The 12849-nt window shown below is 40.6% G+C and overlaps 1 protein-coding gene and 1 long non-coding RNA gene across 10 annotated transcripts in view; one reads left to right on the top strand and one right to left on the bottom strand.

Moving 5' to 3' along the window:
• ARHGEF10 (Rho guanine nucleotide exchange factor 10) overlaps nucleotides 1-12849 on the bottom strand; it is a 198051-nt gene that overhangs the window by 116513 nt on the left and 68689 nt on the right. For 4 of the 7 annotated variants that reach the window (XM_073675379.1, XM_073675380.1, XM_073675381.1 and 1 more), the window contains 2 exons: nucleotides 1676-1792; nucleotides 1457-1571 (listed from right to left, as the gene is read on the bottom strand). In XM_073675379.1, coding sequence (XP_073531480.1) covers nucleotides 1457-1571; nucleotides 1676-1792 — 232 coding nt within the window. The remainder of the gene's footprint in view (nucleotides 1-1456; nucleotides 1572-1675; nucleotides 1793-12849) is intronic. The other 3 variants (XM_073675383.1, XM_073675384.1, XM_073675385.1) reach the window with 1 other exon arrangement.
• The window catches only part of LOC141259424 (uncharacterized), a 136632-nt gene that overhangs the window by 115551 nt on the left and 8232 nt on the right, over nucleotides 1-12849 (top strand). The window lies entirely within an intron of this gene.

Here is a 12849-nt window from a genome sequence, read left to right as displayed (position 1 = left end):
TGTAAAGCCTGGTGCCCTATACTGCTTTCTTCTTAGGCTACGTTCACATGTTGCGCTTTTGCTGTGTTTTTTTTTATGCAAATTTTAAGCTGTGTTTTACATTACCAGCAAAAGCTATGAGATTTCAGAAATCTCAGGCACACACTGTTTTTTATGGTGGCCGATTTGCGCCTTTGCATACTGCAGCGTGTCACTTCCTTCAGCATTTTTTGAGCGTTTTTGACACATAGAAAGCAACGGCTAAGTGCAAAAATGCAGCAAAAAACATAAGTATCAGGTTTTGCTGTGTTTTTGGTGCAAAAACGTGAGGAAGTTGAATCATGTTTTTTATGTGCTACACTTTATCAGCATGCACAAGAGACACATGTACCTGCCAAAAATACAGCAAAAAAAAAAAACGCAGCAAAAACTCAGAAAAACCTGTTTTTTTGTAAGCAGCTTCTTTACTGCCAAGAGAGCAGATTTTGCGCAGAAAAAAAGTAGCAAAAACGCAACCTGTGAACATAGCCTTATTGTTCACCCTGGTGCTACCTCTTGCCAAGATAAGCAATGAATAGACACACCTCTGTCCATAGGATGTAAAAATACAAATCAAACCAGGCCACCTTCTTCCATAAGTGCTTTCAGCAGTGAATTGGGTTCAGCCTGGACACTGACCAGTCTTAATGCCAAAGCAACATATGCAGTAAGTTGTGATGCGAGGTGTGTTCAGACACCTAGATTTCATATAGCAACAACTTTATTAGTGATTTGTGTTAAAAAAGTGGTTAGCACTGCAGCCTTGCAGCGCTGGGGTCCTGGGTTCAAATCCCACCAAGGACGACATCTGCAAGGAGTTTGTATGTTCTCCTCGTGTTTGTGTGGGTTTCCTCCGGGTTCTCCAGTTTCTTCCCACATTCCAAAGACATAAGGAATCTAGATTCTGGCCCCCAATGGAGACAGTGCCGATGTCTGTAAAGCGCTATGGAATTAATGGCGCTATATAAGTGAATAAAATAAATAAATAGCTCTTTTATGGGATTGGATCAGCTTCTCATGTGCATCAAAGAGCCTTTATCGTCCATGACCCTGTGCTGGTTTTGGATATGCTCTGACCCAGTCATCTCCCCATAACAATTTTCCCTATATCAAAGTGGCTCAGAAACTTATGCTTCTACTTTTCTACTTCTACTTTCTTCTTTTCCTGCTTCCAATACACCAAGAGATAACTGCATATTTGCCTCTTACTGACATGTTCCATTACCAACATAATCCATGTTCTTCAATCACCTGTCGATGGTTTTAAAGTTATAGCTAATTGATGTATACCATTCAGGAGTCCAAAATACAATAGTTAAGGGTTAATGACCATCTTGTCATAGCTAGTTACTGCTGACAGGACAGGTAAGTAGGGCATCCCTGAGCTATGTCTGATATTGAATCCTAGCATAGAATTAGGGGAGTTCTGTGACTGTACCATGCAAAACGAAGGATTTTGTTCTGATGTAGGAGCGACCCTTCTTCACAGCAGCCTTGGTTTTCTCCAGCCCGTCTTTGGTGCCTTCCTTTGCAGCCTTCATCAGCCTCTGCACCTACATCACAAGGCACAGTACAGTTAGGTAACGGACGGTAACACACAGGATGGGTAAGGATGGACCATGCACTCATGGAGGAGCTAGACACTCGGCTACATCACCTTGAGTTCATGTTTTTGTTTTAACTGTTGGATCTCTACGCCTCCCACTTTGTTTGCCACCAAATCTTTCATCTTTCTCTCGTAGTGCTGTTTTATACGTGTTAGGTCCTGAGAGAGCTATATGGAAAAATATTAGTATAACCTTTGTGAATAAATAGGTAATAAACAGCAGCTACTATATCATTCTTTATTCTTCATTCTCGTCATACAGAATGGAAGGGAAGCAACATGTAAAGTGTGTGACTTTATCCTCGCCTACATGAAACTGACAGCGATTTGTGCCGGGCGCTAGTGGTCACTAACGTAAAATAATGGGCTTTAGGAAGGCCATGCAGAGGATTAGGTTAAGTTCCCACTATGAGTTTTTGCACTGTTGATGGGATTTATAGAAATCTCAGGCCCACTGTTTTGTTTTTTTTTCACGCTGCATAAACTGACCTGCGGTGCGCGTGTGAAATGCGCAACATGTCAACTTCTCTTCCAGATAGACTGAATTTTATATGCAGATTTTCCCCATAGAATTGCACTCGATGCAGAAAAGCAACAGGTAAAAAACGCAAATATTCCACAATATGACTGTATCCATACAGTTTTGGCAAAACCCAGGAAGTATTAAAAACAAAGCAGCTTTATTTAAAACACGACACACCAACAAGAGACAAAAGCTGCAGTGTCAAAACCACGATACATTCTGTTTAAAAAGAATGTAAAAAAAAGTACTAAAAAACGTAAGTAACCTAATAGATGCAAAAACTCTGCAACATCAAAAACTCAAATACTCATCGTGGGAACGTTTTTTGCAGCATTCATTTTCTACTAAATTTGCGAGCTTTCACTGAGTAATTGGCACACTAAGGATTTAAAAAAACGCAAAGAAAAAGGGTGCATGAAAGTTTTGAAATCTCAGTCACTTTGATGGTACAGTAATTCGGTGTTTGTGCTGCAGGAAAAAATACTGCAAAACATCACGTGTGAACATAACCTTACAGTGTCTTTTTGTCATCACCATGGTTGATGCCCAAGAACCCAGGCACTGTGAGCTGACTTGTTTACCATGTTTCCACAAGACAAACAATATTCTAATTACTATTTACTAGTGATGAGAGAGCATGCTTGTTACTCGAAATTTGCGAGCATGCCGAGTATCTTCGGCATGCTCAAATGTTATGTTTGAGTCACTGTGTGTGCATGATTTGTGACTGTTAGGCATTCCTCACATGTATTAAAGCTGTCAAACCGTCACAAATCATGCACACAGAGTGACTCAAACATAACATTCGAGCACGCTGCAAATACTCGGCAAGCACCCGAGCATTCTCGCCGAAAGGGTTAACAGAACACGCTCGCTTATCACAACTATTTACCTAAAAAATATGCCACCTAAAATTGGATAACTTTTAATAACCTTAGAATTCTTTTTATAAAAGGTAAAATATATTTCACTGAATCAATTCATACGATGTCATACTTGAGCAGTTCATGGACTAAGGGTGCGACCGTGACTGCCAGAAAGCAGGACGGAAGGGACTGGGACCATGAATCTCAATCAAGACCCTGACAATCACTTTCTGCTTCTTTATGAGAACTCTGTAAAGCAAATAGCTGAGCTGTGAACAGAATACAACTGTACAGGAGAATTTCAGTGCACAAGGACATGCTCAGTGTTGGTATATTTTACTGAGTAAAATAACAGTTAAAATCCCTCATGGTCTCACACAGTATTACTTTTTTCCTTTTGGCAGATAAGACATGTTGCAAATGGAAAAATAAAGCTCGAAGGACAAGATTATCACACAAGATGTGTAAAGGAATTTACTAAAACATTCCTGAAAGGATATATCATTCCTTGGCCTAAAAAGGCAGACAAAGTCCTGTTAGGCATACTTACATAACCAGCACAAGGGAAACAATAAAAGTACAGTAAATGGGAAAGATATATACAAGTGTCTATGGCAGCTTCAATCGGGCTTATAAAATCATTGCTTTAACATGTTTTTGCACCAGGTTTTTCATTAAATGCATTTATTTTTAACATTAGAAATGCTGTGTGCAAAGAATTGTGCCTCGGGGCTTAGCTATGTACTTTATATCTGCAATGTAATAATATATCTTTGGGTATTATGCAGCCCAGCTGCTTCTACTCTGCAAAAGGAGGACACGGCTGCATCTAAAGTGTCAATCTACTAGAAGGGAAATAAATGCTTCTAAAAGGTTAATCTACCATGGGGCGATATAGCTGCTTTTATAGAGTTTACCCGAGTCTCTCACTACAAACACACAGAGCTGACACTGGTGAAAAGCTTTGGAAGATACTACCTCTGTAGCTGTTTCTTCAAGCCTCCTCCCCAGCCTGCTGCTACACAATACACAGGAATCCTTCTTAAATTGCCACATACTGTATAAAACTTCATTTCACATAAAGACAGCAACACAGAACTCGTATGTTGACAAGCTTTGTACAGTCTCACCCCATAGTCATCTACAAGCTCAGAAGCAGGAAGTCTCATAATGCGGTCACAACAACGAGGCAGAGAAGAGCCCAACTTCTGCTGACCTTAACCTCTCGCTTTACCCTGGGTCAGGCGCATCTATGGCACTCCCGAGTTCAGGCGTAGTGCGCCAGACAGGCTCGGGTTAGAAATTCGCCTATAACATCTAGTTATCTCAATGTCAGGGCTCTAAAAGTAATCAGTGACCTTCAAAAGGATGTATTAGAAGAGAGTACATGAAATCCAATGCAAAAAATACCCTCATTTAATAACCATATAAGTAATAAAACAAAAAAAAGTACTTAAATTTCACAACTACTGCCTAATAAGTCCTGAAAACTGGAAGCTATCTATTACTAAACATTAAAATTAGGTAAAAAACCTAATTGTAAGGCACTTAGATGCTACTGGAGTTAAGTTCACTCAGATTCAGACGTTAAGGCACAATGCGCCTGAGAGGCCACGGAGATCACATCTGTTCTCCGCAAGGACGGCGGTAAAACTGAGTGGGGGGTTTCAAGGAGCACCTAAAGATAGGAAGGTACTGGGAGGGGCGGTATCCCCTGCCGCCTTAAGGCCCCGTCACACATAACGAGATCGCTAGCGAGATCGCTGATGAGTCACGGTTTGGTGACGCAATAGCGATCTCGTTAGCGATCTCGTTATGTCTGACAGGTAGCAACGATCAGGCCCCTGCTGTGAGATCGCTGATCGTTACAAAGCTTCCTGGACCATTCCTGGGTCGTTGCGCTCCCGCTGGGCAGGGTGCATCGCTGTATTTGACACCTTGTCAACGACCTCGCTAGCGATTCAGAACTGAGACACGTAGAGGTGCATAAATTGGACTTTTCTGCGTTCATCGTCCCCGATTGGTGGTCGCTACTGCGTCCTTGTTTTTTCAGATCCCACCAGCATTCTCCGGCTGTGACTCCACTTTGAACAAATCAGACATCTTTAGCGAAGTAGGTATTGTTTGGGGTCTCAAATGAGTTTCCATTTTTAATTCATTTATAGGACATCTACCAATTATCTGCTATCATTGCTCTTCAGGGAGGGAGGGCTTGGCTTCAATAGCGATCTCGTTATGTGTGACGGGGCACCAGGACCGTTAAAATACTGGCAGCAGTTGTCGCGGCAGGTCTTCGCATCATGGGTGTTTCTGCCATGTCCCACTGGTTGAAGGCCTGCAATTGCAGGATCGTTTGCACGCTATTCACCGAGCTCCACTTCCCCATTGGCTCGGTCCACAGAGTCCACAAAGCCAGGAGGACAGTACGCAATTGCATCACGTCGACGAAGAAAGTTTTGAAGCGTGCAACAGGCCAAAAGAACAGAGTCTATTGATTTAAGCTTCATGTTAATTGGCGTATGAAAAACTCTGAAGCGGTTGGCCACGACAGCGTGTCAGAAAACGTGCTGTGTGGGTGTGTGTGCACGAGACCCCTAAAATATCTGCCCATGCAAAAGCATATATATACAGATAGAAGCCAAGCCCTCCCTCCCTGAAGAGCAATGATAGCAGATAATTGGTAGATGTCCTATAAATGAATTAAAAATGGAAACTCATTTGAGACCCCAAACAATACCTACTTCGCTAAAGATATCTGATTTGTTCAAAGTGGAGTCACAGCCGGAGAACGCTGGTGGGATCTGAAAAAACAAGGACGCAGTAGCGACCACCAATCGGGGACGATGAACGCAGAAAAGTCCAATTTATGCACCTCTACGTGTCTCAGTTCTGAATCGCTAGCGAGGTCGTTGACAAGGTGTCAAATACAGCGATGCACCCTGCCCAGCGGGAGCGCAACGACCCAGGAATGGTCCAGGAAGCTTTGTAACGATCAGCGATCTCACAGCAGGGGCCTGATCGTTGCTACCTGTCAGACATAACGAGATCGCTAACGAGATCGCTATTGCGTCACCAAAACGTGACTCATCAGCGATCTCGCTAGCGATCTCGTTATGTGTGACGGGGCCTTTAGAGAGGAGGGGGAAACAAAAATGATAGTTTACCACCCGGGGGGCTCATGGGATTATAGTGCATGGCATTGTTTATATGGTGTTTGTCTATGCTATCTTCTAATACTTCCTCTTTTTGGAGTTTTTCAAGGGTTAATTCTGTCTTATTTTGGCGGAAGAACTTGTTGCAGGGCAGAAAAGACTTCCCTGGAGATGGTTTCCTGCTTCTTTTTTGGTCCCCCAGGATCGGTTGAAAAGCTGAGGGAGTTTTCAAGACCCTGTTATTTAGCTTTACAGCTGTAACCGGGGAGATCTTAGCCTCACCTGTCATCTATGAAGATCCTCGGCACACCCTCCCCAATTATTTTGACTAAGTATTTTATCCTGTCCCTGCTTTTTTAGAGGGAGGGGAGGGGGAGTCACACCTAGCTCTTGCTGGGCGGGCGGTGTTTGGTCAGATGTTATATAATATACTGTGAAGCTCAAGTTAAATAAGGACTGAGTTTCTCACTGATTGATTATTTCATGGATTATTTGAGATCATAACTTTAAACTCCCTGATTTTATATATATATATATATATATATATATATATATATATATATATATATATATATATATATATATACATACATACACATACATACACACACATACAGAACAGACCAAAAGTTTGGACACACCTTCTTATTTTAAGATTTTTAGGCATCTTTGGGAACCATTTCCGGTGACTACCTCTTGAAGTTCATCAAGAGAATGCCAAGAGTGTGCAAAGCAGTCATCAAAGCAAAAGGTGGCTACTTTGAAGAACCTAGAATATAAGACATATTTTCAGTTGTTTCACACTTTTTTGTATATAATTCCACATGTGTTAATTCATAGTTTTGATGCCTTCAGTGTGAATGTACAATTTTCATAGTCATGAAAATACAGAAAAATCTTTAAATGAGGTGTGTCCAAACTTTCGGTCTGTACTGTATATATCTATCTATCTATCCATACATATACACTGTGTGCAGAATTATTAGGCAAGTTGTATTTTAGAGGATTATTTTTATTATTGATCAACAACTATGTTCTCAATCAACCCAAAAGACTCATAAATATCCAAGCTTAATATTTTTGGAAGTTGGAGTGTTTTTTTTTTTAGATTTGGCTATCTTAGGAGGATATCTGTTTGTGCAGGTAACTATTACTGTGCATAATTATTAGGCAACTTAATAAAAAACAAATATAATCCCATCTCACTTGCTTATTTTCACCAGGTAAACCAATATCAGTGCACAAAATTTAGAAATAAACATTTCTGACATGCAAAAACAAAAAAAGATTAGTGATCAATATAGCCACCTTTCTTTATGATGACACTCAACAGCCTTCCATCCATAGATTCTGTCAGTTGCTTGATCTGTTTTCGATCAACATTGCGTGCAGCAGCCACCACAGCCTCCCAGACACTGTTCCGAGAGGTGTACTGTTTTCCCTCCCTGTAGATCTCACATTTTATGATGGACCACAGGTTCTCTATGGGTTTCAGATCAGGTGAACAAGGGGGCCCATGTCATTATTTTTTCTTCTTTTAGACCTTTACTGGCCAGCCACGCTGTGGAGTAGTTGGATGCATGTGATGGAGCATTGTCCTGCATGAAAATCATGTTTTTCTTGAAGGATACCGACTTCTTCCTGTACTACTGCTTGAAGAAGTTGTCTTCCAGAAACTGGCAGTAGGAGTTGAGCTTCACTCCATCCTCAACCCGAAAAGGTTCCACAAGTTAATCTTTGATGATACCAGCCCATACCAGTACCCCACCTCCACCTTGCTGGCGTCTGAGTCGGAGTGGAGCTCTCTGCCCTTTACTGATCCAGCCTCTGGCCCATCCATCTGGCCCATCAAGAGTCACTCTCATTTCATCAGTCCATAAAACCTTTGAAAAATCAGTCTTAACATATTTCTTGTCCCATTCTTGACGTTTTATCTTATGTTTCTTGTTCAAAGGTGATCGTTTTTCAGCCTTCCTTACCTTGGCCATGTCCCCGAGTATCGCACACCTTGTGCTTTTTGATACTCCAGTAATGTTGCAGCTCTGAAATATGGCAAAACTGGTGGAGAATGGCATCTTGGCAGCTTCACGCTTGATTTTCTTCAATTCATGGGCAGTTATTTTGCGCCTTTTTTGGCCAACACACTTCTTGCGACCCTGTTGGCTATTTGCCATGAAACGCTTGATTGTTCGGTGATCACGCTTCAAAAGTTTGGAAATTTCAAGACTGCTGCAACCCTCTGCAAGACATCTCACAATTTTGGACTTTTCAGAGCCAGTCAACTCTCTCTTCTGACCCATTTTGCCAAAGGAAAGGAAGTTGCCTAATAATTAAGCACACCTTATATAGAGTGTTGATGTCATTAGACAACACCCCTCCTCATTACAGAGATGCACATCACCAGATTTACTTAATTGGTAGTTGGCTCTCAAGCCTATGCAGCTTGGAGTAGGACAACATGTATAAAAAGTATCATGTGAGCAAAATACTCATTTGCCTAATAATACTGCACACAGTAATATTATATATTATATATATATTCATTATTTAGCATTTATAATCCAACGTGTGAGCAGTGCCTGTCAGGACTATTGTGCCTGACGCAGGGTTAAAGGGTCACAGTTTGATGAATTAGTGAAGAAATGTTTTAGCTTCCCTAATCAGAAATATGTGAGGAAGAGTTCTAGTTTTGTCTCAGTTTACCTCAGGAAGGCGGTGACAGGTCACTAATGGGGTATGACAGACTGATTCTTGCTATATTGGTTTTATAGATTTTGTGCCTGTCCCCGTTCCAGATTTAAAAGGTTTTGTGTATCAGGATGCTGAGGTAAAAGGATTGGCTTTTATGAATAGCCGTTAGAAGGACAAGGTTATATTTATTTACATGCAAATATTCACATGTAGCCAAGTTTTTGTTGTTTTATTTCTTAAATCAAAGACGGTCACTAACAGAACTTTTGAAGGGCAAGTGCGCATGGAGATTACTGGAGTGGATCAGCTTAAAAAAAATAAATAAATTGGTTAAAAAACGTTTGAAATACATTTCAAATTCATTTTGATTCTAAAACCACTTTGCTGTTAATATTTTTAGTGTTTTTAGAGTTTTGTTTCTTTCAGCTTCAGGTATTGAGAAACACCTGCACGCCACTTTTTTGCCGCGGCTCCTGATGGAATCCACTCCAAACTGTCCAATCAATAGGCTGCAAAAAAAACACCTTCGGAAAAAAAAACCTCTGAAAACAATTAAAGAAAACGTTTTTAAAACGGATTCTGGAAACTATAAACTTCTAAAATTCCCCCAAATAAGAAGAGTTTACTGAAGTGGTTTCTTCTTGAAAACTCATCATTTTTGAATGCCTAGAAGAAAAAAACTCTGTGCACAAACCCTAAATTTTCAGAAAAAATATGGCTCTGACTTAAATAACTGCTTGAGTTCATGAATTCATTCTGGTTATTTGAAAGAAACCTGTAATCAGATTCAAGGTGCACAAACTATGGGCAGCATAACTCAGAGACTGACTGTGATTGCAGGCTGTAGTGCTCCAGAATAAACATACTTTGAAAAGCCGGCTGAGGACTGTGCGTATCGGCTGACTAGTCTGAGACGGGTCCCCTGCTGGCCTTTCCCCATCCCGCTAAAGTAGACTGACAAGTCTCTTCCTGTGTTTGTCATAGGGAGAAACATGTAATTCAAAGAGATCGGAGTGGTGAGAATATGGCCAGGGACTTGACTTGGCCTAGGCAGCCGAGGCACAGATGCCCCAGCCGGATTTTAAGTAAAACACATCTGGCGGCAATCGTGCAGCATGAACCTGATGACACATGTTCTTTAACTGCTAAACCCAAAAAGTTACATAAAGCCATATCCTGGCTTCTGTAATGGGCAATAGAAGTACTAACCAAACATATTATTCTTCATCAGCACAGGATACACAGGCGCAGATTTGTTAAATGACTTTTGCACATTTTTTAGAAGCATATTTTGTTGAACGTCTGGTTTTGCACACCAACATTTGCCTATTTCACTATCAGCCACTTGTGCTTCCTTTGTAAAAAGGTTGGTTGGGCCTGGTGAAAGTGGCAGGTTTGATTTAATAATACTCAGGCCAGTACCTGATATAAATGATACTGCACGTTTTGCCTGCTCATGGCAGGTATAGATTTCCTTTTCTACTCATAGATTAAAACACCTGTACTTTCTAATCAATTAGTTGCTTTTTGTTCACGAGTGTTGTCAGGTATCCCGGGACCAGGGGCTCCTTCCCTGTCCGTAATGCTAGGTGCACCCTAGCTAGGCTTGTTCCCCAGATTACTTCTGAAGATGAAGACGCCAGGGACACATACCTTGTCTGAGCTCCTGAATCCGCCCTCAGTCTGTTCCCCCCCCATACCCAGGGAAGAGGGGAGAAGTAGTGTATGGCAATACACCAACCAGACTAACAAGGTAATACAAACAGGGACCTAGGAAACTACTAATCATACAAATATACTCACACAAACAGAGAAAAACACAAGGGAGTGGAGAATTGTGAAAAACAAAACTAGGAGAAGGAGGGGGATTAACACAGTCTTAGATAAATCACCAAACGCCTTCTCAAACAACTATCGACCAAACTCCTTAACCATGCAGCATGAAGCTAGCTCTGGCAATGACTGCTTGCCAGAGCCCATAATACATAGGAGAGTGGAGTGGCTAACAGTGAACAGCTGAGAGCCAAGGCAGGGAAGCTTCCAAGAGCTCTCAATTGAGTACATTAACCGCTGAGCTGCTAGCAGAAACCTGCACTGTTTAACATGAAGGTGAAAGGCTTCTAATCAGTGCAGGAGTACATGAAATCAGACGCTGCGGTCTTCTGGTTCCTGTCTGTTGCAGTAAACCGGTGACAATTTTACTCCGGCATACTCTGGACAAAGAACGGTGTACAGAATGCCAGTCTTCATAAATATCGTCATACAATGTAAGTAACCTGCACCAATGTTTGTAGAACTAGTAGAGCTGCATTTATCTCCGGCTGGTCACCCCTCCACTTGCTAATGTAGCGATTAAATGTTCCTTCTTTACAATCATAAAAGTGAACGTTACAAAAGCTTAGAATTAAACATTCTTTTCTTCTGAACAGCGAAAGTGACATTTGTGAATGGATTTCAGCAGTTATATTCTGGTAATAGAATGTAATAATGTACTAAAGAGCTCCTGGGTGGTAAGTTTACAACACTTCTCACTGAAGTGCATTACAATAGCACAGCTTGTCAGCTTATGTTATGTTGAGAAAAAGAAAATGATATTTAGAAACTATATTATGGCAAAAACAAGTGTATATCAAAATAACACAGTGAATACCAATCACAGCATAAAGTGAATTTACACTAACCAGTAAATGTTTGGGTAAAAAGAACCATTAAAAGATAGCCAAGAACAAAAAAAATGGTTATTTTTATCCATCATGTTACCAGGGTTGACATAGAAGAAGTACAGAAAGGCAACTGACAAGACCATTAATTCCTTAAAGGCTTCCTAAAAACTACCGTTGGGCACTGCCAGGATAGAGGCCTGTATACAGTTACCTGCTCCTCTGCAGTATGGCTTCCCCAACTTATACCACTTATCTCTTGTGGGTTTTAGATGACATATTTTGGCAACAGTCAGCAAAGCAGTGTATTCTGTGTTAAATTAAGGTAGACTCTCAAAAAACGAGAGGCTTCAATAATCACATCCAATGTAACCATTGACATTGAGTGTAACCATCACAGCACGTTAGCTGCTGTAATCCCCAGGCAGCAAAAAAAATTAAACAAACACAAAAACAACTCCATGTGGGTATGTCCCTGCATTCAACCACTCTGGGAGTCAGCCACCCAGACTATCAATAGAATTATAGGAGTGGAATTAATTCTTACCACGGACATGGTTCTTTTGTTGTTGGGAGTAGAAAACTACTGCATAAAATACTCCTCCCTAATACTCATATTCTAATATCCACATAGTTAACTATCACTAAACATTGGAAAAATAAATATGAAGAAGGAGCAATCAGCTCACCTGCCCAGGTGCATGGCAAAATACTACAGTAATAGCAACAGTGCAAACGATAGCCAGCACTCACATCTTCTTAAAATAATTGCTGTATTGATACAGTAGTATAAAAAGCACAAAATATGGTTGAATACAACAGCACAAAAATTGAAATGCACCTGGGCAGGTGAGCTGATTGCTCCTTCTTAATAATTATTTTTTCATCAATACAGCAATTATTTAAAGAAGATGTGAGTGCTTGGACTATTGCTATTATTGGAAAAAGAAAGACTCCCCTCATATCAATAAACTGATCTTTCTCATGAACAACACCAGTGTGCATGAAAAAATGATAGCCTTACAAGATTCATTCATCAACTTCTGCAAGACACGGTGACAATGTTTTTATTCCATGTAATTCTAATTTCTACACCTTTCATTTCGCTGTCATGTAGTGACTATATAAATGTTTATTATCACCTTACTGTACTTGATGTGACTGTGTGCCATTTTATGCATACAGTAAATAACTTATCTAGTAAAATGTGCTATTGTTCTGCACTATGTTTCATTTACGGAAAGTATTATTACTTCTTATAATTGTGTAACTTGCTAAAAACATAGTAAAAAGAAAAAAATACAACTCCATGACAGGACTGCCTATTATACCC

The sequence above is a fragment of the Phyllobates terribilis genome, unplaced genomic scaffold (genome assembly GCF_046119375.1).
Source record: "Phyllobates terribilis strain yellow unplaced genomic scaffold, ASM4611937v1 Scaffold_3__8_contigs__length_932513732, whole genome shotgun sequence".
NCBI lineage: Eukaryota > Metazoa > Chordata > Amphibia > Anura > Dendrobatidae > Phyllobates > Phyllobates terribilis.
Note: the sequence above shows the minus strand (reverse complement) of the source record. Positions and strands in the feature narration are given on the sequence as shown.